Raw genomic sequence first — 22818 nt, 5'->3', positions numbered from 1 at the left:
AAGAAGAAGAAGAAGAAGAAGAAGAAGAAGAAGAAGAAGAAGAAGAAGAAGAAGAAGAAGAAATGGCATCTAGTGATTTTATGCCATTATTTTCTCTAGAATACAGTAGCCCTGGCTGTACACTGTATCATATAATCTTCAATAAATCCAAACCCGCATTAAGCAGCCAGTAGACATAACACAGTACATTATTTCAATGTTTCTGTTTCTATATTGGAATTAACTTTAGAGTTCTTAGGGGAGAAGGGATTACAATAAACCTCAAATGCAAGCTGAACAGCAAAAACTGTCTCAACTTCTACAATTTACATTTATGAGTCTACTTTAAAAGTGTGTAATGCAAGCAATATGGTTTGTAGATGAAATATCCTTTATATTATGCCTCTAACTATTCAGATGGGTATAGATATATTGGTAAGTGTTTTTAAATGAACAATAATGAAAAACAGGCTATATCCTTACAAGGAATATTCATTATTTCATTATTTATATGTTATTGTTATAGTTCATTAAGTATATTTTCTGATTGCTTATGATGAGAGCACAATATAACCATCTTCATAAGCTGCAGGCGTCAGTCTTGTAAGACTTGTCCTTTACATTTGTAAGTCACATTACATCACAGCAGCTTTAGACCCTTGCCAGTACTAACTTTCCCTGGACCTGTACTCTGTGTGACATTTCACCAGGTCTAGTGAGTGACAGCAGTATCCAATCACAATGAGAATATTACCCAGTCACCTGTTCTCTACACATGCTTGACTCCAAGCCACCTTGCAAAGCTGGCCTCCCAGTACTGCTCTCTTTCCTGGTTTACAGGCTACCTGCCTCCTTGGTAATCCCTGAGACACACCATGGGCCTGTCATCATCCAGGCCTTTCCAATTCATCACATAATGATGTTTTCAGTTTACACTGAAAGTAGCCTTAGAGTCCGTGAGGGGAACATTTAATAATAAGCCTGCAGTGCAACTTGGTTAGGTGTAATACAGACTGTGGCTAGAATGACTCTCCTCTACATACAAATGTGACACTTCACAGCTTTCTACTTCAATGTTATCTCCTCTGAAAGGTCTTTTGTAAAAAAGCCCATCCTCCAGGGATGTCTATATACTGTTGTATCTGTCTGCTTGACTATTCTGAGTGTGTGTGTGTGTGTGTGTGTGTGTGTGTGTGTGTGTTTGTGTGTATCTCACTGTCTTGATAGTGCCTGTCTGTATATTCCTATTTGCCCTCAGCACTAGATGAGATTAGAGATTTCTCTTTCATTCATCATTCTAACCACAGCATTAAAAATTATAAATTTTAACTACTTAGAAAAACCGATTGAAATAAGTAATAGTCATAAGAAATAATATCTTATTTATATTAAAATAACAGTTTCAGTCTACATATCATTAAACTATATTAATCCATCCCTTAAATTGTGTAAGAATTATTTTTAAATTCTTATTCAGTCATAAACTAAATTATCCTCAAGATTCATTACAACTTAAAAGAGGAACATAAAACAAAGAATAAATTAATGGATGGAGTGAGTGCTTTTAGTGAATAGTCAATGATGAAAAGTATTGATTTCATTTCTTTTGTTCATTAAGCTGAAAATAGATGAAAAAACCAAGTGAAATCTCTTTACTATAAAACTATAACACAAAAACCAAACATGAAACCTAGGAAAGGAACAAAAAGACAGACGGCAGTGTACTTTCTAGGAGGCATAACTTCACACATTGATGTAAAAACAATTTTAAAGACTTAACTGTCAAATTTCTTTGATCATGATGAAAAGAACATACTTCAGACTACATAACCACTTTAATGATTGAAAATATATCATAAATCATTTATTACTTTTTTATTTATTTTTTTATTATTTTTTATTAGATATTTTCTTTATTTACATGTAAATTTCTCCCTTCCCAGATTCCCCTCTAAAAAACAAAGAAACAAACGAAAACAACAAAAACAAACCCCAGCTGCCTCCCCACTCCCCATGCCTGCCACCCCGCCCTCTCCTGCTTATAGGCCCTGGCATTCCCCAACACTGGGGCACAGAACCTTCACAGGGCTGAGGTCCTCTCCTCCCATTGATGATCGAATTTGCAATCCTCCACTATACACACGCTGTTTGGAATACAGGAAGAACAACCCACAAACCACAAGGAACTCAAGAAGAAGGAAGACCAAAGATGGACATTTCATTCCTTCTTAAAAGGGGGAACCAAGTATCCATGGAAGGAGTGGCAGAGATTAACAATGGAGCAGAGACTGAAGGAAAGACAAGCCAGCCTAAATATAGTTAGTTACCTCCTGAAAGGCTCTGACAGTACCTGACTAATACAGATGTAGAGGCTCACAGCCATCTATTGAACTGAGCACAGGGTCCTCAGTGAAGGAGTTAGAGAAAGGATCAATGGAGCTGAGGGGTTTGCAGCCCCTTAGGACGAACAACAATATGAACTAACAAGTACCTTCAGAGCTCCCAGGGTCTCAACTACCAACGAAGGAGTACACACAGTGGGACTGATTTATTACTTTTTTAAATTATGCTTTCCATTGCTCAAGTCCCAAAAGGCAAAATATTTGCCTTGAGTGTTGAAATGGCTTGTCAAGCTTTATGTTACAGCTTCCACAGTCTAAGAAATATTGGCATTATTAGCCACTAAACTTTTTTTTGCAAGAGAATAAAGTATGATTGCTCCAAAATAAAGAGAAAACATATTTCAACACACTGTTTTGTTTTCTTTGAACTAGACAGTATTCTAAAGAGAGATGATCCTTAGGACCTGTCACCCATGACTAGATAGTACTTGGAGTGAATGCCTATGTATTTTGCTCCATATTAGTTGTGGATTGGTGATGATCAGTCTCCTGCTCATAGTGACAGTGACTGTGACATTCTGTGATGGAAGGCTAGTCAGGCCCACTGGACTAAGCTATAAAAGCAAACAGACCTAATTAGTGCCTGTGGGGATTGAATCTTTAGCCCTAGATTCATCCCAAGAACACAAAACCCTCTAAGAATACTGTGTGACTTGTTAACAATTCTCTTCCTTTAAATATTTTAGGACAGCCAGGGCTACACAGAGAAAGCCTGTCTCAGAAAAAAAACAAAAACAAAAACAAAAACAAAAAAAAGAATTTAAAATAAACTTCCCATTGAGTTTGCTTTGCAACATAATCCAGCTGAAACATGAGTTTTGTTGTCTTCCCTTTAAAAGATGGAGCTGCAAAATTAAACTTTGAGCCATGATCAGACCCTTTGTCTTGGCTTCCTCCTTCTCTCAAACCCAGTCCTTTTCATTTCCAGCCCCGCTTTCAGGTGACCCAGTTTATCCATGGCCATTGGACAGCTACAGAGGTAGAAGTTTATTCAGGGGAAATTTATACAGGGGGCCAAATGATAAACAGCCTTGAATCTAGTTTGAAAGATAGCCTAGAAACATTGGGAAAGAATGCAATAGGGTGAAATTTAAATATATGTTTCGCAGGTTAACTTTACAAGAAATGTAATTTGGGAGCAAAATGGTAATAGAAACAATTCCTATCAGTTCTGACAGGCATCAAGAGTCTAGATTAAGGGTGACAACAATGAAATCTAGGGACAGTTCTAAGAAGAAACAACAGAATGAAATCGCTGTATAAGAGAATCTTTAAAATACTGGAGGGCATGGCCTATGTCTGCCATTTCTATCACTATTGTCTTTTCCAGGGTTTGGCTTAATAGCCAATATACACAGTAAAAATAATGGAGCAAAACATAAGGAATGGCTCCAAAGAAAACCCTGGGTCACAGCAGTGTAATGTCAGAATTAGAAATACACACTCAATGGTTAATTTAATTTTGGCTTTGTTGGTGTAGGATAAGAAAACGCTCAAGTGTACCTAATCAATGCATATCCACTCACTGACTGAAAACACAGTCTAAGTTACAAGAGGAAGTGCAACACACAAGAGAGATATCTGGAAATTAGTAAGAGGTAACATACCAATACTGTGTCGTTCGTAAGGACCTTTTGCTTGGTAGCTATATGCTGTATTGTTATAACAAAAGAGACACCAGGAGCTGTTTGTCAAAAAGATTTATTTATAGTTTTAGAGGTTAGAATTCCAAGATCCGGCAGCCAAATCAGGCTCGCCTCTGGTAAGTGTGGAATTTGTTATGTAATAATTGGGCCAAAAGTCAAGAGGGAAATAGCCTGGTCCAACGGGCCCAGCAAACATTTGAAGTGGTCTTGCTTTGTAACAGCCTGCTTCTGAGAAAGAAAAATCATTTGGGGTAGATATGAAAAAATATTCAAGAGGCTTCTTATAAATGTTTAACTGTCAAAAGGTTTTTCTAAAAGCACATCACAGAAGTTCAAAACAGTGAAGGATTCTAAAAATATAGAGTATTCACCTGATGAACCAATTGCAAAGCAAATTGGTATTAATCCTTTTAATAATAAACAGATTTCAACTTGAAAAGACATGCTATGGATGAAAAGGCATATTGAAATTTTACAGAAATCAAAATCGTGACCTTACTCCAAATCATGAGATGTTACTTCAAAGTGTTACACGATCTGGGGGTACTTGTTTTGTTTTGAGCTCTTGTTTTGTCTGTTTCATTGTTTACCATTTTCTAATTGTACGATGGTTTCTGCTAGCTTAGTTTCCCCTAAACTCCAAGTACTCTTCTTGTGCCCTGTTTAATTTCCAAAGCTTGTGGTCTGCACTTATCACTATCACTATGCTTAGCACTAAGTCCCTGAGTTTAGTCTAAAAGCAAGTTCACTTGCCCAGGATCTTAATCACTCAACATGCACTTGGCAGGCCAGGAAATACTGGTGCTGTCTGATCAAGGAAGCTTTCCTCAATACAGCATTCTCATTGTTTTTGGTGAGAAATAACGGCTTTATGTTTATGTAAAGTCTTACTCCCCTTGGTCTTCTACAACAGAGTGTAGACAATTCTGATGTTATTCTTTACCATAAAGCTAGCTTTAAAGATCACTCCTAAAATCTTAACTGCATTCTCCACTTTTGACTTTAAACCTTTTCTCCGAAGAGATAACTCAAGCTTCAACCTCCTTGCCACTGTAAATAGTAGTATTGCCTCTGAGAGTTAGTGAAAGTTGATATAAATAGGGAAAGGCAATATAAACACAACATAGAATGGAAAACTTTCAATATGTGTAATATTTACATTAGCGATATATAATTCATATCACACATGTATATAATGCAAATTAATCCAAGGTTGTTTTTATGTCCTATTTAGAGTAAAATTGAATCTGTCCATATGCATAATAACATCTTAAACTATTTAGCCTACTTAGGAAATATAATTCATCTCTCATAAATGTAATCAATACATTAATGACTTCAATAATTCAACACTGCTATATCTCTGGATACATATAAAAGAAATTGTATTAGCTTCCAATAAAATTTTCTTGGCCAACTAGAAATAAATATCTTAGACAATTAACAGCATGATGCTAAGTGTTTCTAGGAATTAAATGAGGAGTAAGCATTAGTTCACACAAGAAAGCAAACCATACGGAATGGTTTACTGCCTCTTGAGGTAATGATATTTGAACACTTGTCCCTGACAGCATCAGAATCATTTTACAGTAGCAGCAACATTTAGAAAACCAGAAGACAACAGAAGGGTCAGCCTAGCTGGATGAAATAAATGGCCGTGCTGTCACAAGTGTCAATACACTGCCCTGATGATGTCACTTCCCACCCATCAAATAAAGCAACAAGCATAAACCGTTCATGGGAACAGGAGACATCAACTCTTATGCACAGTCTGTGCAGAAAATAACATACCTCAGCATTTTAAAACCTTGTTTTCTGTCAGTCATTTTTAATTTCTGCCTTATACCTGCAGTGTGATATTGTAATCACCATGCTTCTTTGTACTGTGGAAACATTCAAAAGCTACATTAGTGTTTCTAAAAAGTGGGGCCTTTCCTCCCTAGTGGGAAGAACAAACACCTATTTTGCTTTCCAAAAACATTCTGGAAGTACCTGTTTAGGGAATGCATCATGCTAAATCAGGGGTACTTGATTAAGTTTCTGTCCTCTGGCTAATACATGAGCACTATGAAGAGAAGTCTTTGCCTCTTTCAGCACACCACCACTGTGCTTAGCATAAGACACTATACATAAAGGATGTTCAGTGCATCGGCTATTTGGCTTCAAAACATTTGAATCCAGTGATTTCTTTTTCCCATCTGGCTGCCAGAAGCCAAGCAAATATTGATTATTCTTTTTCCAAGGTCTCACAATATAGGCCAGACTTGATTCAAACTTGGAATCTTCTTGCTTAAGTCTCTTGAATGTAAAGAAAGCAAATATACACCATTATTCACAAAGGAAAAAAATACTTTCCCTACAAATGCTAATCAACATAGATCAACATAGCTACCATAATACGAAAATGGGAGGACTTAGGATGCCAAAGTCATGGATCCTGTGGAAGTGAAAAGACTATACATACTAGTGAAGGGTCTCCAAGACAGAGACCGAACAGCCATTCCAATTGAAACAGAACAAGCTCTCTTCCTATACATATACTCTGCTTGTTTGTATGAAGAAACACTTTTAGAAACAAGTCAAAATCAGTATATTGATCCAGGGTGATGGTGCATGCCTGAGATCACAGCACTTCAAGGTACAGGCAGGAAGATCAGGAATTCATGGTAATCCTAAGCTGCATAGAGAATTCTAGAGCAGACTGAGTTATCTGAGACACAATGTAATCATGATATAGTGCTACTCTCTGTGGACCTTGTAATTTAAGGCGACACTTTACATAAATTTATACAATTCAACTAAATGTCTGCTATTACCAACCGCATTGCTTTCCCAGGAAATTGGTGGGGATATCACCAGCCTCCTCCCTCCCAACATTACTCTACTTCCTGTACTCTACTACCTGATACTGTTATTTCAAAGATGAGTTCCAGTATGTAGACTGAAGAAAGCAAAGAGAACCATTCTGATTGGAAATGGAAGCTTGAAGTTGTAGAATTTGCTTGGGGTTGGGGCAAACAAACAAATTAGAGGTATATATATATATATGTATATATATATATATATATATATACATATATATATATATATATTGTGCAAAAACATAGTTTTGGAGTGGGTAGCAATCAGACCTAGGCAATTAGTACTCCATTTCTTAGTGGCTTTATTATGTTGGGCAAGTTACTTAGTATCCTGTGCCTCACAGTTCCTATTCACAAATATGCAAATAACATACCTAAAAAAGTGCCAGTTCCAAGTTAATATCTGGAAATTCTCCAACAGTGCAGGGTGCCTAGTAAAAGCAATGCAATCATTCATTCTTGATAATGTTCACTAAACTTGACAAAAGTCACACGTTTTAACTGCCGGGTGGATATAAATATCCAACATTATGAAATGCAAACCATGGGAATTGATGAGAATTAAGAAGGAGGCTGTTTAGTTCTGCAAGCGCTCAATGGCCTCACAGCACCTCCTTTGTGCTGCAGACACAGAGTCTCCTTTTTGCTTGTTTAGGGCTTCCTGGGTCTCCTGTTAATTATATCTACTACCAAAGGCATCTTCTTTCTACAGATCTTTACGTAAAGGTGCCACCTGCTCATGGATGTCTGCAATTGATCCTGAGCATCTCTTCATTTTATCATGAGCAGCATCACCTCAGCCACTGTCTCCATCTGATAAATATGAGCTAAACAGAAAGACTCTTGAAACATCTGTTTTTATCTCTATGGAAATCTTATAATCAATTCCTACTGTTCTCCTTTATGACTGAGACAACAGCTTCCTACAAATCTGGAAGCATGATAATGCCTAATGCGTTTTAGTGGGGTGTGAGAGTGTGTGTGTGTGTGCTTGTGTGTGTAAAAGAAGTGTGATACATTTATATAACTACTGGATAAGAAAGATTTTTTAAATCTATGTGAATAGGAAATTCTCTTATATTAGCTATTTAAAAGTTAAAATTACTGGTTAGATATGAATGTAAGCATCTTAACTTACATTTTCTTAATTCTTATATAAGTGTGGGACTGGGGTCGATGCCCACACATAAACATGCATTACATTGAGTGTTAACTGTTAAAATCGGAAAATGATTATTAAGGTTAAATATAATATTATGGGAGGCAGGGAAAAATGTACACAGAATGACATGTGCTTTTCAAATTTATTTATTTTTGTTATGTACATATGTTAATTTAGTATGTGTATAGATATACTAACATGCACACCCGACATCACACATGTGGATACCAGATTCTCTCTTCCACTGTATACATTCTAGGGCCCAAATGCAGGTCATCAGATAGCAGATAACTGTGACATCTCACTAGCCCTGTCACGAGTTTTCACTGTGAATTCAGTACTAAAATTAACATGAAGAACATTCAGAAGAGAGACTTTCAAAAGTACAACTTGGAAGAACCATAAAACACAATAAAGTTGCTGTTCACATCTAGGCAGAAGCTGTTCTGAGAATAAACCTTGTTAGAGAAGTCCACTTCTTGTGGATTTGAATCTTGTAAACACAGGACTTCCCTTGCTCCAATTACTAAGCACACTGCAGACTTAGTTTCACCTGCAGGATTCTTTTCCACAAGAGGGAAGACACTTATTTGCCACGACCACTCATCTACTCCAGTAACGTCTGCAGTATCAGGGTTGAAAGCTTGATCATGGACAAGAGGTGTTATGACTTCAAAGGGAGTTTGTTCATTCATGGCATCCCCTAACTCAGAGGTAGCACAGATATGTCCTTGAGAACTCGCGTGCTAGGTGCCCACCAAGATATGATTTATTAATAGCTAGACAAAATTGGACATTGCTCTCTGACCTTTACCAATGTTTCAACATCTTAGCCAAATCCTGAGTTGGAATTTCTTAAAGAGTGTTACCCATCCAGACTAATTGCCTTCGGCATTGTGGGTAGGGCTTTGAAGCTTATAGAATGGGAGACTTATCCCAGGGCAAGGTCAAGTAGAATCCTCATTCTCAGTCATGTACTGCAGCTGAACCACTCTTAGGAATTAGCAAGAAAGAGACTTGTCTCTACTAGCCCAGAAGATTAGTATAGTGGTCGTTTTACTGAGGATGTGTGGGACCTTGAGTCGAGTATGTGAGAGGCAGTGTGCAGCAGTCAGCATTCTGGATTCAAGCTTCGAGCCTCATGCAGTCCATACCCCCCTGGGCCCAGAGCACTCGGGCCAGGGCGTGGGGTGCAGCGCCTATCCTGAAGAGGTGGCTGCTTTAGACACAGTGTGTTTCAGGTAGCCTCAGACTGCTGAGCTGCCAGATTTCTTTCTCTCTTTTGTAATGACTTTTGTAAAAACCTCATGCCATTTTTAAGAAATACACTCAGACTCAGCACTTCCATGTGTCGACTCTGTTTGTCACTCCCTGAGTTTTTTGCCCACATGACCAGAACTCTCGTCCCACAGAACAAGAGGTCCCCTCAACAAACCCAGTCCGTGGCAGTTATTAAAACAACTCAGGGCTGGGCTGTGGTGGTGCACGCCTTTAGCCCCAGCAATTGGGAGGCAGAGGAAGGCGGATTTCTGTGAGTTCCAGGATAGCCAGGGCTACACAGAGAAACCCTGTCTTGAAAAACAAAACAAAACAACAACAACAAAACAAACAAACAAACAAAAAACTTCAGCAACTCAGGTATCCATGCACTCAAATATTACATGCTAATTAAAAAACAGACAATACATTTATTTCCAGTGTGAGGCAGTCTTTGTTTCTAGACTTCAAAATAGAGTCATGTCATGGAACAACAATAATTCCTTTAAATTTATGTAATTTTATGAACAATTTTCACTGAAACTTGGTAGGCTGCTCAACATCCCTAAGTAAATATATACAGGATCATGTTCCCTCAAAATACAGATGGCAATTGTTAGGAGGTATAGAAATTTACTGGGATTAGTATGGATTAATATTAATAAGGATTAATATGGGTTAGTAACTTTGTACAAGAGTAAGAAACACTACTTTTGACTTAATTTAATACCCCAGAGTTATTACCTGGTCTTCATTCCTAGAAAGAGGCAGCTCAGATGCTAAGAGGAAGGACACCACAGCTGCACAGTGGAGATATTGATGAAACAGATGAAGCTCTCTCTCTATGGGAGCCTAGTGTGCACAGCATTGAATTACAGCACCCTGGCATCGCTTCTCCCACCTTTGACCCCTCAATGTGAACATCTTTCACTATTTCAGACATATTGGACTCTAACAGTATGCTCTGAATTTTGATTTCCCTTTTAGAATGAAAGGATGCATTTTCATTAAATTGCCTGATTTGCATTTTTCACTCATTCCTACAGCATCTATTTGCAGAACACCTACCAACTTGTGGGAGCCTTGACAGACAATTAGGCTGCAATGACGGACTATCTCTCTTGCTGAAGCTCACCTTGTTTCAGGTGACCCTAAATCAAATCAGCCCATCACAGCAGGGTGAAGTGAGGCTCCCTAAGACAGGCGCCTGTGTCAGCCCTGCACTGCATCTGTGTACTGAGTCACATGCACCAGATCCTGAAATTTGACAGTAACATCTGCTTTAATCTCTTCATCCCCCTAATGCCACTACCACCACTGGTCCCTTTCCTCCTCCATTTTTTCATACTCTTCCTCCATTGCTCCTCTACCTCCTCTCCTTTATCCCCCCCCCCCACCCCCGACCACACACATTCCTTGATATACTATTTGTCTTACATTTACTTCATTTAATCTTCTGGTCCTATGTGTGTATGTGTGTGTGTGTGTGTGTGTGTGTGTGTGTGTGTATACATGTGCATATGTCCACATACATGTGGAGGTCAGAGTTGCCGTGGGTTGCCTTCTTAGTTGCTCTGCATTTTAGTTTTTGAAATCATCAATTCAGGCACAGTGGGTGGTCACACACCCCACACATTGTCCTGTTTCCATGTCCTAGGCCAGAAGCCATAGGAATGCACAACCAAGCTCAATATTCCACACATGGGTGCTGAGGATGTGAACCGAAGTCATCTTGCTTGAGTGACAAGTATTTTCCTCTCTATAGAATGTATATGGTCTTTTGAAGATTGATTTTCCACACCACTGCCAGGGTAAAATTCTTTAAAAAAAAAATGGGTCAGCATTTTTCATAGATTTTGAAAAGATTCTCAAGACTTAGAGAAATTAAAGTTTCTTTTAAAATGTAGTGATAATTTTATTTTAATAAATATATAATAGTATGCTGTATACTATACTGATAATTTTCCATGTGTTTCATTAGTGGTGTGCAGAATATATTTTAAATCTCCTAATTCTATTTATTTATGTATTTATCCAAATGATGCACTCCATACTCAGGCCTAATGATCCAAGGACATATTCTATTAAGAATTATGTTCTTCAGAACACTGCACTAAATTTAAACAAATAATTATACCCTTTGCCCTAAATAGATCCCTTATTTATCTAAAAATGAATTCACAGAGCTATAGCAAAACATCAAGCCAATCCTGACTCTGATGCCATTTCTCTTTGCAGAAGAAAATGAAATAAGTTCTTAAAGAAATTGGAAGCTAACAGACTACTCTTATGGTCTGAAATACTAATAGTTTTCTTTCTTTATATTTTAACACTTCACAGTTTCATTTCTTTACATTCAAAAGAATTCTGGCATTCAGAGTCATCACTGGATATTACTGTTCCTCACTGGTATAGAGGAGCTGCTGATTCACAGGAAATTATCTTCCAATTTCTTGTTTTTACTGTCACAGACAGGATGAAACAGAAATTGAAAGCCAAAGGTGAGCTACAATGAAGCTATTCAGAAATATGGACCTCTAATGGAATTTTGAGTTCTTTTTAGTTTCATTTAGGTAGAATTTTTTTGAGACATGAAGCCTAAAGAAGAGAGAAACTGACGGGCAAACATCTACTCTACGTGCAAAGCTGCATGGTTGGCTTCTGAGTCCGCAGTCAGAGAGTGGATACTTGGAGAAAAGCACATTGGAAATATACACTCTTCCAATTTCCAATTCACCTGGGGTGGGAAAGAAAGGTATTAGGTGCCATTAATGCTCATTGTGAAGCTTGGACTCTTCTAGAGTCCCCAGATGTCATAGCACTGAAAGTATTAAATGTGGATGATAGAAATCTCACAGGATCCCACCACTAGAAGAAGTGCTACAGGTAAACAATAGCTACCAAAATAGAGAAAGAATCCGAAGATGAACCCCCAATAGGTTATCTAATCCCATTCAGTCAGCCTTAAACACATATGAATATTAGCAACACTAAAGAGCCCAGCAGGTGCTATCTGTGTGTTTGTGTATGTGTGTGTGTATACATATATACATATATACGTATATACATATATACGTATATATGTATATATATAAAATTAAGAATAAGTAGTCATGAATTTGAGGAATGGGGAACACAAGGAGCTGAGGGGAGGAGAAGGAAAGGAACATGATGAAAATAAAATAAATTAAAAAGAAAAAAATCTCTTCTCACTCTTATATAAGATATTCTGATACAATTTTTAAATACAATTTTTAAAGTTCCATGCCCAGGTTCCAATAGGGAAACTATTATGAAAACCTGCTTACTGTATACATGTATTTGTTCTTGAAGTTAGAAGGTAATTCACTCACCATGATAGATTAGATACAGACATTGCAGCAATCTGTGATGGACTCTTCTCTAGAGTCCGAACAGGGAATCAGTACATCCACTTGACAGGACCACTGATGGTTTCTGCTCTGCCCTTTGAACAGGCATAAACCACGTATTTACTCAGAGCCTGAGAAGACCTACGGAGAAAACAAAAATATTCATGTTTCTAGGACATAATGTTAGGAATAGCAATAGATTTCTTTCAACCCGACTGGAAGCCAAAATATAGAGAAAGACACACCAGAGTATGATATTACTTTTTTTCTTAAGGCAAACAAGATGCCATACATCAGTGATAGAATTAAAATGACCATACAAGTTCCTGAATTCCTTACCTATAAAACCCACTGAATGATTACCAAGATAGTCTTTCTCTGAAGTAGGAAATACAGAGAAGAATCCAAAGTACTATTAGAGGAACAAAATATTCTACTTTTAAAGTTACTTTTACACATTTGTGACAGAAATGATCAAAGATCCTGATATTCTTACAGCAGAAACACTAGAAGACAAAAATAAATAAGTGGATACACAAAGATCTAGGCATGAGTCATGATCATTACTCATCTAAGAGTAATACAAATCCACTGACTACTGCTCTGTGTAAATAGCAATAGTAAGTGGCATGGAGAAGAGGGGTACAGGGTTGTTACATGACAAATATCACTGCATACAATTTTTTGAGTATCTATTGTATATATTGTCCTATAATTTTAAACCAAATTTTTCTCAGAGAAAAACTAACTCCAGGATTCTGTTATCACTCTTAATAGCTTGGGGTGCTTTCTATTATTCTAATAAGAATACTTATTGACACATTCCTTCTGGTTTGCACCTGTGCACGAAGTGGACCCAGGGCTCTGGCTCCCCACCCACTCCTACAACATCCAGAGGAAGCTTGATTCCCAGGAGCTCTGATACACCAGTATCTCAGGTGAGGCCACAAATTCTGCCCCAACACCCAGTGTAACTGAGACGGATCCCCCAGGACCCAGGGACCCCAGGAACCTCCACCCAGCCAGATGCAAACACTGCTTCCTGTTTTCACTTGTGCCCAGAGCTGACTCAGGGCTCCACCTCCCCACCCACTCCTACATCATGAGAGGAAGCCTAAATCCCAGGAACTCAGATGCACCAGGATCTTAGGATCCCAGAGGCAGCTTGACTCGCAGGAGCTCTGCCACACCCAAGATCTCAGAATCACAGGTTCCCAGAATCACAGGCCAACAGAGGCAACTGAACTCCAAGGAGTGACACAACCAGGCTCACAGAAAAGACAGGCTCCAGTCAGAGACAGCAAGGCTAGTTAGCACTAGAGATAACTAAACAACAAAAGGTAAGCACAAGATCATAAGAAACCAATAAATACTACTAGACAACATAAGAACCCAGTTATCGCTCCATATCAAGCCCTGGATACCCCAAGAAATACAGGAGAATACAGATAGACAAGTAGAAGCCCTTAAAAAGGAAACACATAAATCTCAAAGAAATACAAAGAAAAAAATCAAACAGCTGAAGGAATTGAACAAAATCGTTCAGTATGTAATGAGAGAAATAGAAACATTAAAGAAAACACAAAGGGAGACAATCCTGGAGATGAAAATCTACAAAAAAGATTAGGAGTCACAGATGCAAGCATCACCAACAGAATACAAGAGAGAATCTCATGGGGGTAGAGATGAAACCATAGAAGAAACTGATGTAACAGTCAAAGAAAATACAAAAAGCAAAAAGCTCCTAGCTCAATACATTCGAGAAATCCAAGACACAATGAAAAGACCAAACCTAAGAATAGATATACAACCTAGGTATAGAAGAGAGCAAAAGACTTCCAACTCAAAGGGCCAGTAAACATCTTCAACAAAATTGTAGAAGAAAATGTCCCTAACTTAAAGAAAGAGATGCCCATAAACGTACAAGAAGCTTACAGAACAGCAAACAGATGGCCCAGAAAAAAAAAATTCCTCCCATCATATATTAATCAAAACACCAAATGCATAGAACAAAGAAAGAATACTAACAGCTGTAAGGGGGAAAAGTCAAGTAACATATAAAGGTCTGACTTCTCAAGACAGACTCTAAAAGCCAGAAAATCATTGAGAGATGTCATACAGACCCTAAGAGACTGGAAATACTGGCCCTGGCTACTATATTGAGCAAAACTCTCAATTATCATGGATGAAGAAACCAAGATATTCCATGACAAAACAAAATTTAAATCAACTTCTTTCCACTAAACAAGGCCTAGAGCAGAAAATAGAAGGAAAACTACAACACAAGAAGGGGAAAAAAAAACACCCAAGATAAAGCAATAAATTAATCTTCTCAAAATAAACCCAAATGAAGAGAACCAAACAAACACAATTCCACCTCAAACAACAAAAATAACAGGAAGCACAATTATTGGTCCTTAATATCTCTCAACATCAATGGACTCAATTCCCCAATAAAAAGACATAGATTAACAGACTAGATACATAGAGTAAACAGGACTCAGCATTTTGTTGCATGTAGGAAACACACCTTAGTGACAAAGACAGGCACTACCTCAAAGAAAGAGGCTGGAAAAAATTTCCAAGCACATGGTCCCAAGAAACAAGCTGGAGTAGTAATTTTAGTATTCAGTAAAATAGACTTTCAACCAAAAGGTATTGAAAAACATGGCAAAGGACACTACAAAGTCATGAAAGGAAAAATCCACCAAGATGAACTCTCAATTCTGAACACTTATGCCCCAAATGCAAGGGCACTCACATTTGTAAAAGAAACATAACTGAAGCTCAAAGCAAACATTGAATCTCACACAGTAATAGCAGGAAACTTCAACAGCCACTCTCACCAATAGACAGATCATGGAAACAGAAACTAAACAGAGACACAATGAAACAAACAGAAGTTATGAACCAAATGGATTTAACAGATATCTACAGAACATGTCACCCTAAAACAAAAGAATATACATTCTCCTTAGCACCTCACAGTACCTTTTCAAAAACTGACCATATAATTTGTCAAAAAACAGGCCTCAACCAATACAACAATATTGAAATAATCTCATGTATCCTCTCAGATCACCATGGACAAAGGCTGGTCTTCAATAACAAAAAAAAAAAACCAGAAAGCCCACATACACATGGAAGCTGAACAGCTCTCTGCTCAATAATAACTTGATCAGGGAAGAAATAAAAAAAAAAAGTAAAGACTTTCTACAATTTAATGCAAATGAAGGCACAACATACCCAAACTTATGGGACACAATGAAAGCAGTGTTAAGAGGAAAACTCATAGCTCTGAGTACCTCCAAAAAGAAACTTGAGAGAGCAAACACTAGCAGCTTGACAGCACACCTAAAAGCTCTAGAAGTAAAAGAGCAAATACACCCAGGAGGAGTAGACAGCAGGAATTAATCAAACTCAGGGCTGAAATCAAACAAGTAGAAATGAAGAGAACTATACAAAAGAATCAACAAAACCAGGATCTGGTTCTTTAAGAAAATCAACAAGATAAACTCTTAGCCAGACTAAACTAGCCAGACTAACAAGAGGGCACAGAGACATTATGCAAATTAACACAATCAGAAATGAAAAGAGAGACATAACAACAGAAACTGAAGAAATGAGAAAAATTATTAGATCCTACCACAAAAGTCTATACTCAACAAAACTGAAAAATCTAGATGAAAGAGGTGACTTTCTAGACAGATACCAGCTACCAAAGTTAAATCAGGACCAGTTAGACTTTCTCAATAGTCCCATAACTCTTAAAGAAATAGAAACAGCCGTTAAAAGTCTCCCAACAAAAAAGTCACAGGGCCAGACAGTTTTAGTGCAGAATTCTACCAGACCTTCAAAGAAGGCCTAATACCAATACTTCTCAAATTATTGCATAAAAACAGAAGGAACACTACCCAATGCATTCTATGAAGCCACAGTTATACTGATACCTAAAACACACAAAGACCCAACAAAGAAAAAGAACTTCAGACCAATTTCCCTTATGAATGGTGATGCAAAAGTACTCAATAAAATTCTCGCAAACTGAATCTAGTAACACATCAAAATGATCATTCACCATGATCAAGTAGGCTTCATCCCAGGGATGCAGGGGTACAGGGATAGCTTAATATATGGAAATACAACAATGTAATCTACTATATAAACAAACTCAAATTAAAGAACCTACATGATCATCTTATTAGATGCTGAAAAAGCCTTTGAAAATAGTACAACACTCCTTCATGTTAAAAGTTGGAGAGATCAGGAATTCAAGGCCCATACCTAAACTTAAGAAAGCAATAGATAGCAAACCAATAGCCAGCACCAAACTGAATAGAGAGAAACTTGAAGCAAAACCAATAAAATAAGGGACAAGACAAATTGTCCACTCTCCCCCTATCTATTCAATATAGAAAATGAAATTCTAGCCAGAGCAATTAGGACATCAAAGAAGGAAGTCAAGATACCACTGTTTGTGGATGATATGATAGTATACATAAGCGACCTCCCCTACACCCTCACAAAAAATAATCCATGAGAAAACCCCTAAACCTGATAAACAACTTCAGCAAAGCGGCTGGATATAAAATTAAGTCAAACAAAGCAGTAACTTTCCTCTACTCAAATGTTAAACAGGCTGAGAAGAGATCAGGGAAATGACACCCTTCACAATAGTCACAAATAGTATAAAATATCTTGATGTGATTCTAGTCAATCAAGTAAAAGAAGAATGGACACAGAAAATGCGGTACACTTACACAGTCGAGTACTACTCAGTTATTAAAAACAATGACTTCATGAAATTTGCAGGCAAATGGATGGAACTAAAAATCATTACCCTGAGTGAGGTAACCCAGCCACAAAAGAACACACATGGTATGTACTCAATGATAAGTGGATATTAGCCAAAAAAGCTTGGAATACCTAAAATTCAACTCACAGACCATATGAAACCCAAGAAGGAAGACCAAAGTGTGAATGCTTCAGTCCTACTCAGAAGTGGGAAGACAGTTTCAGGAGGTGGAGGGAGGAAAGGGTCTGGGAGGGAAAGAGGAGAAAGAGGATAAGCAGGGGCAGGTTCAGATGCAGAGAGAGAAGTACAGGGGTCAGGAATTTGAAAGGAGGTGTGTAGCAGTGGGGGATGGGGAACTGGGAGTAGCCACTAGTAAGTCCCAGATGTCAGGGACCCAAGAGGTTCCCAGGACCCAACAGGGATGACATTAGCTGAAATATCCAACAAAGGAGAGATACAAACTGTAGAGGCATACCCAGTGGAGAGGCACAGCCCCCAGCTGAGGGACCACCAGCCCTTCTCAAAAATATTAATCCAGAATTGTTCCAGTCAAAAGGGAATCCAAGGACAAAGAGTGGAGCAGAAACTGAAGGAAAGGCCATCCACAGGGATCCATCCCATCTGCAGACACCAAACCCAGACACTATTGCTGAGGACAATAGCACTTGCTGACAGGAGCCTGGATAGCTGTCCCTTGAAAGGCTCTGCTAGATCCTGACAAAAACAGATGTGGATACTCGAAGCCAAACATTGGACTGGGCACAGGGACACAAATGGAGGAGTTAGGGGAAGGGATGAAGGAGCTGAAGGGGTTTGCAACCCCATAGGAAGAGCAACAATATCAACCAAACCAACCAGTCTTCCCCACCACAGCTCCCAGGGACTAAACCACCAACCAGAGTGTATATGGAGGTATCCATGGCTCCAGCTGCATATGTACCAGAGGATGGCCTTGTCAGACATCAATGGAAGGAGAAGCCCTTTGTTCTGTTGAGCCTGGATGTCCCATTGTAGGGGAATGCTAGGGCTCTGAGGCAGGAGTGGGTGGGTAGGTGATGGAGCAACCTCATCATAGAGTCAGGTGAAGGGGGAGGGGATAGGGTGTTTGTGGAGTGGGAACTGGGAAAGGATCTAACATTTGAAATATAAATAAACACAATAACAGAAAAAGAATACTTATTAAGCTGGGCAGTGGTGGTGCATGCCATCCAGGACAGCCAGGGCTACACAGAGAAACCCTGTCTCAAAAAACAAACAAACAAACAAACAAACAAATAATACTTATTGAGCATATACAATACCCAATAACAGCATGGGTATAGGTCTGGAATAAAGATGAATGACTCTTAAATAAGACTCTGATCCTATTTCCAAGTAATACTTTATACAAAAAGTCATTACTATAAAATGGAATAGATTTTCTACAAAAACCACTATGCATACAGACACAACAGGAGTCTTCTAGCTCAGTTACAGAGATTTGAAAAGAATTTCTAAAAAGATACCCATAAATTACCACCAAAAAGTATAGTTAAAAGTTTAAAAAAAATCCAATGTCCTAGTGTACTAGCAGGCCAGTTTATTTGTCTCTTACATAAAAAGAACTTGAAACACAGAAGTTCACAGAAAATAGAATAATTCCCCTGGGTAAAGGATCTTTCCTTCGCATCTCAACATAGGTGTCCTCTTCATGACCTTTTTTTGTCTGCTGAGCTCCAGTGAGTGTCTGCACTCCAGCCATCAGAACAGAGAAAAAAAATAAGAGATTATGTGCCCTAACATTTACATATAACATTTCTACTTGATTTAAAGAGAGCTTAGTCATTTGGCCACTGTTAATCAAAAGAAAGAAGAGAAGATGCTGCACTTTCTCTGGGTATTTGTACACTCAAATGCATACTATCACAGGGGAGGGTGGAGCAGAGATTGAAAGAAAATATCAGAGTCTGCTGCCACACTCAAAACGCAGTAACCTTGACCCTGGAATATATTATAAATGTGCCCTTCACAGAAGGGTGAATATTCAGTAGAAGAGAGGAATTGGCCTTTGAATAGCTCATAATTTTTATACATATACTTTATAATAATATTAAAGTTCATTTTTCCTAGATCAGTTAATGGCCAACGAATATGTATTGTGCCCAATTACTTAGCACTTAAAATTAAGTGCTGTGGATCATGTGATATAATATTCATGAGTGTCCGTTGACTGGATCAAGAAACACCAAGTCAGTAAAACATGTGTCTAGATATGCTCGGTGGGGTCAGTAGAAGATGAGATCATTGGGCTCGACTTAATCCACTCATGGATTAAAAGTTTAAATCTGTGACTGGGAGGTAGAGGGACTATGGGATGTGGGAACATGGCTGGAGGACACTGGTCCTTTAGAGTTTCTCCTTCAAGGCTATGCATTGCCCTAGCCCTCTTCTGCTGCTGATTCACTCTACTTCCTTCCTGTCTGCCATAAGATGAGGAGACTTAGCTACATCCTCTGGTTGCCATGGTGTCCTTTCTCATCTAGGGCCCAGATTTAATGGAGCCAAGGAATGTGTGCTAAAATTCTGAAATGAAAGTGATCTAAACAAATCCTTCTACATTTACATTTCATCTTATCTCACCAACTTAAAACTAATAAAGAAAAATGGAAGATAAATAAGACATAATCAACATAAAGAACTCACTAATATAAAACCATCCATAAGATAGAAAAAAATTAAACATGAAATGAATATCATTGTATTTATATGAGTGTATATGAGTCACTATGGTATGACAGAAATGAGGTTAATTCTTATGGGTTACAATTTTGGCCAGAAAATGACTGCCAGGACAATTTTGAACCTCTCATATAATAAGTAATCATGAAGGTTCAATACCCTAAACTGTCTGAGTACATTCCAAAAGAAACTATCAACTATATTCCTTCTTTGGTTAACTGTTAAGACATGTAGCTGGAGATTGTTAGGAATATAGAAACTCTCTCTTGTGTCAACCTCAACAGTTCTTCTCAACCTTTCTTAGCTTGACATTTCTTAAGAATTCAGTTACCAAGAACAATTTACAGAGGATATTTTCCAGTGCTATACATTCTTCTGGATATATTTTCTATCTTTAGAGAGCTATGTGTTTGTATGTCATTATTTTAATACATAATCAAATTTCCTTTACTGAATTATACTGGGCATTTTTACCCAGAGTTTCCACTGAAAGATACAATTAGAGAAAATAATAAGCAAGGACCACAACTATGAAATGAGTTATTGGGTTTATTAGAATATTCACCAACACAAAAACACTGTCTTTATGAGCATTCATAAGAACAAGTTTTCTTAGAATTCACTACTAGAAAAAATATTATTCTCAATTTGTACATAAATTCATAACTTCCAGCCAAAATGTACCATAATTCAAAACCACTATTAGTCTCTTCATTGTCATAAAATATAACTTATTTTCATGTTAGATGAGACCTTCAAAAACATCTGAAGTCAAATGACATCCCTGAGTGCCCAGGTAGATTGGAGATTGTAAGTGTAGACACATCATTGCTTTTTGATCATTGTTTTAGTATAATGTTGAGGAAAATAGCCTGTGAACTTAACAAAAGGCCCTGCCATTAATATAATAATTAAAATCATGAGTGGCTCTTTAGCATAATAATGGATTACTATGGTAGTGTTTTAATAAAATATTTAAACATCTATTATTTATAAAGTAGATTTTATGTTTCTAATGTAGTTGAAAGAAACACTATATTTTAACAAGCTCAACTAGTTGCAATAACTTTGCAGTATAGTTGCATATTATTCAAAGCAACTCTGGTGAAAGGAGTTTATTCCAACCAAAGAACCCATTTCAAAACCTAGTCCTATGAGTATTTCGTATCAATTAAATGTTGCTAAGAATGCTGGTTTGAATCACTTAATGCAGAATAAATAAGTTGCATATATCCAATATTTGAGATAATAAAGCTATAAAATATTATTTGAAAAAGGAATCACAATGTTTAAGGGCTTGGGCCATAAAAACACATATGATAACTATATAAATAAACATTGCATTAAAAAGTGCCAACTGTATGTCCTGAATGACAGTGCTTTCTTGGCTCCCAAAGGGATACCAAATACAGTAACTTCAAAGCAATGATCCATTCTGCTCTAAGGGATATGCTGCACTGGTGAGGAGGGGAAGCATTCATTCAAATTCTACTCTAAATACTGCAAGACACAACAGGCATAAGTGAGTAAAATGCACCGGTATGGAGAGAATATGTTTACACTGAAGATTCAAAACAGATGTCAGAAAAGAAAATCACCATGGAATATTAAACTCTCGATATGTACATAATTCAGATATCTTTATTGTCACATGACACCAGCAGCCTCTCCTTTTCTTGGTTTGCTCATAAACTAACTCTGTGGATCCATATTTTAAATCCAAGCCTCTCTATTCTCATGAAGCCTACTTGCTAGCTTGCAATGCTCATTACAAATCCCTTCAAATCACACAAGTACTGACTATTGTCAATCATCCAGCAGGCCAATTTCTGTCTACTCTCATTTATTTACATACCAGGGGGTGTGTACAGGATTCATTGACCTTGTGAATCTTTGTATCGATCCTTCTTTCCTTTTTGAATTAATTGGTATCAAATTCAGCAAATAAAATGTGTGCTATTTGCTCTTTCCTCAGTAAGCTTCCAGTTTAGAAAGAAAATGGCTTGTGTCTTTTGTATCTAAATTCTTGGCTATCCAGAGCTGTCCCAGTATTAATAACTCTAGGGAGAGGCTTGAGAGTGTACTGTGTTCAAACACAGAGAGACATGATCTAATTTACTGGACAATAATGAATTTGCAAGTTACATAAGTTTTACTGACTAAAATTTGCCAAGGAATCCTGATTTCACTTAACATTGTAGTCAACTGACACAAGGGCTGCAGAAGGGATAAAGAGGCTGCAGAGTTCAAAGAAGTTTTACTGAAGGCAGGGGCAGAGTTCTGACCCAGACACAGAGAGTCACTGTGGGTGGTTGAAAGCCATTTCCACAGACACAGTTTGAGATCTGTTGTAGTCAAACAGAACGCAGCCACTTCAAGGTAGTGGTGGTTCAGGGTAGAGCAGGCTCAGGAAAAGGAGAGGAGAGATAGATGTAGGAACAGGTAAAGACTCTGCAACTCAACTGGGTCACACTAAGCAATAGGCACAATACATCAGGATAGTCAAGCATTTGTCACATGTCCGTTATATGATGTATGCACAGCATGTTGGATGGCAGGTCAGCAGTACTTCTTTGTGTTGTTTTAGATGTCTCTCATTTTTCATCTGGGTGAGGAGGTTATAGCCT

General features: G+C 37.8%; 1 protein-coding gene across 2 annotated transcripts in view; it reads right to left on the bottom strand.

Moving 5' to 3' along the window:
- Positions 1-22818, bottom strand: part of Oxr1 (oxidation resistance 1) — a 415574-nt gene that overhangs the window by 314977 nt on the left and 77779 nt on the right. For both annotated transcript variants that reach the window (XM_031359077.1, XM_031359079.1), the window contains exon 2: positions 12661-12819. In XM_031359077.1, the coding sequence (XP_031214937.1) occupies positions 12661-12683 (23 nt within the window). In that variant the 5' untranslated portion in view covers positions 12684-12819. The remainder of the gene's footprint in view (positions 1-12660; positions 12820-22818) is intronic.

This window comes from Mastomys coucha, unplaced genomic scaffold, assembly GCF_008632895.1.
Source record: "Mastomys coucha isolate ucsf_1 unplaced genomic scaffold, UCSF_Mcou_1 pScaffold7, whole genome shotgun sequence".
NCBI lineage: Eukaryota > Metazoa > Chordata > Mammalia > Rodentia > Muridae > Mastomys > Mastomys coucha.
The sequence above is the reverse complement of the archived record's forward strand: the minus strand, read 5'-3'. Positions and strand labels throughout refer to the sequence as shown.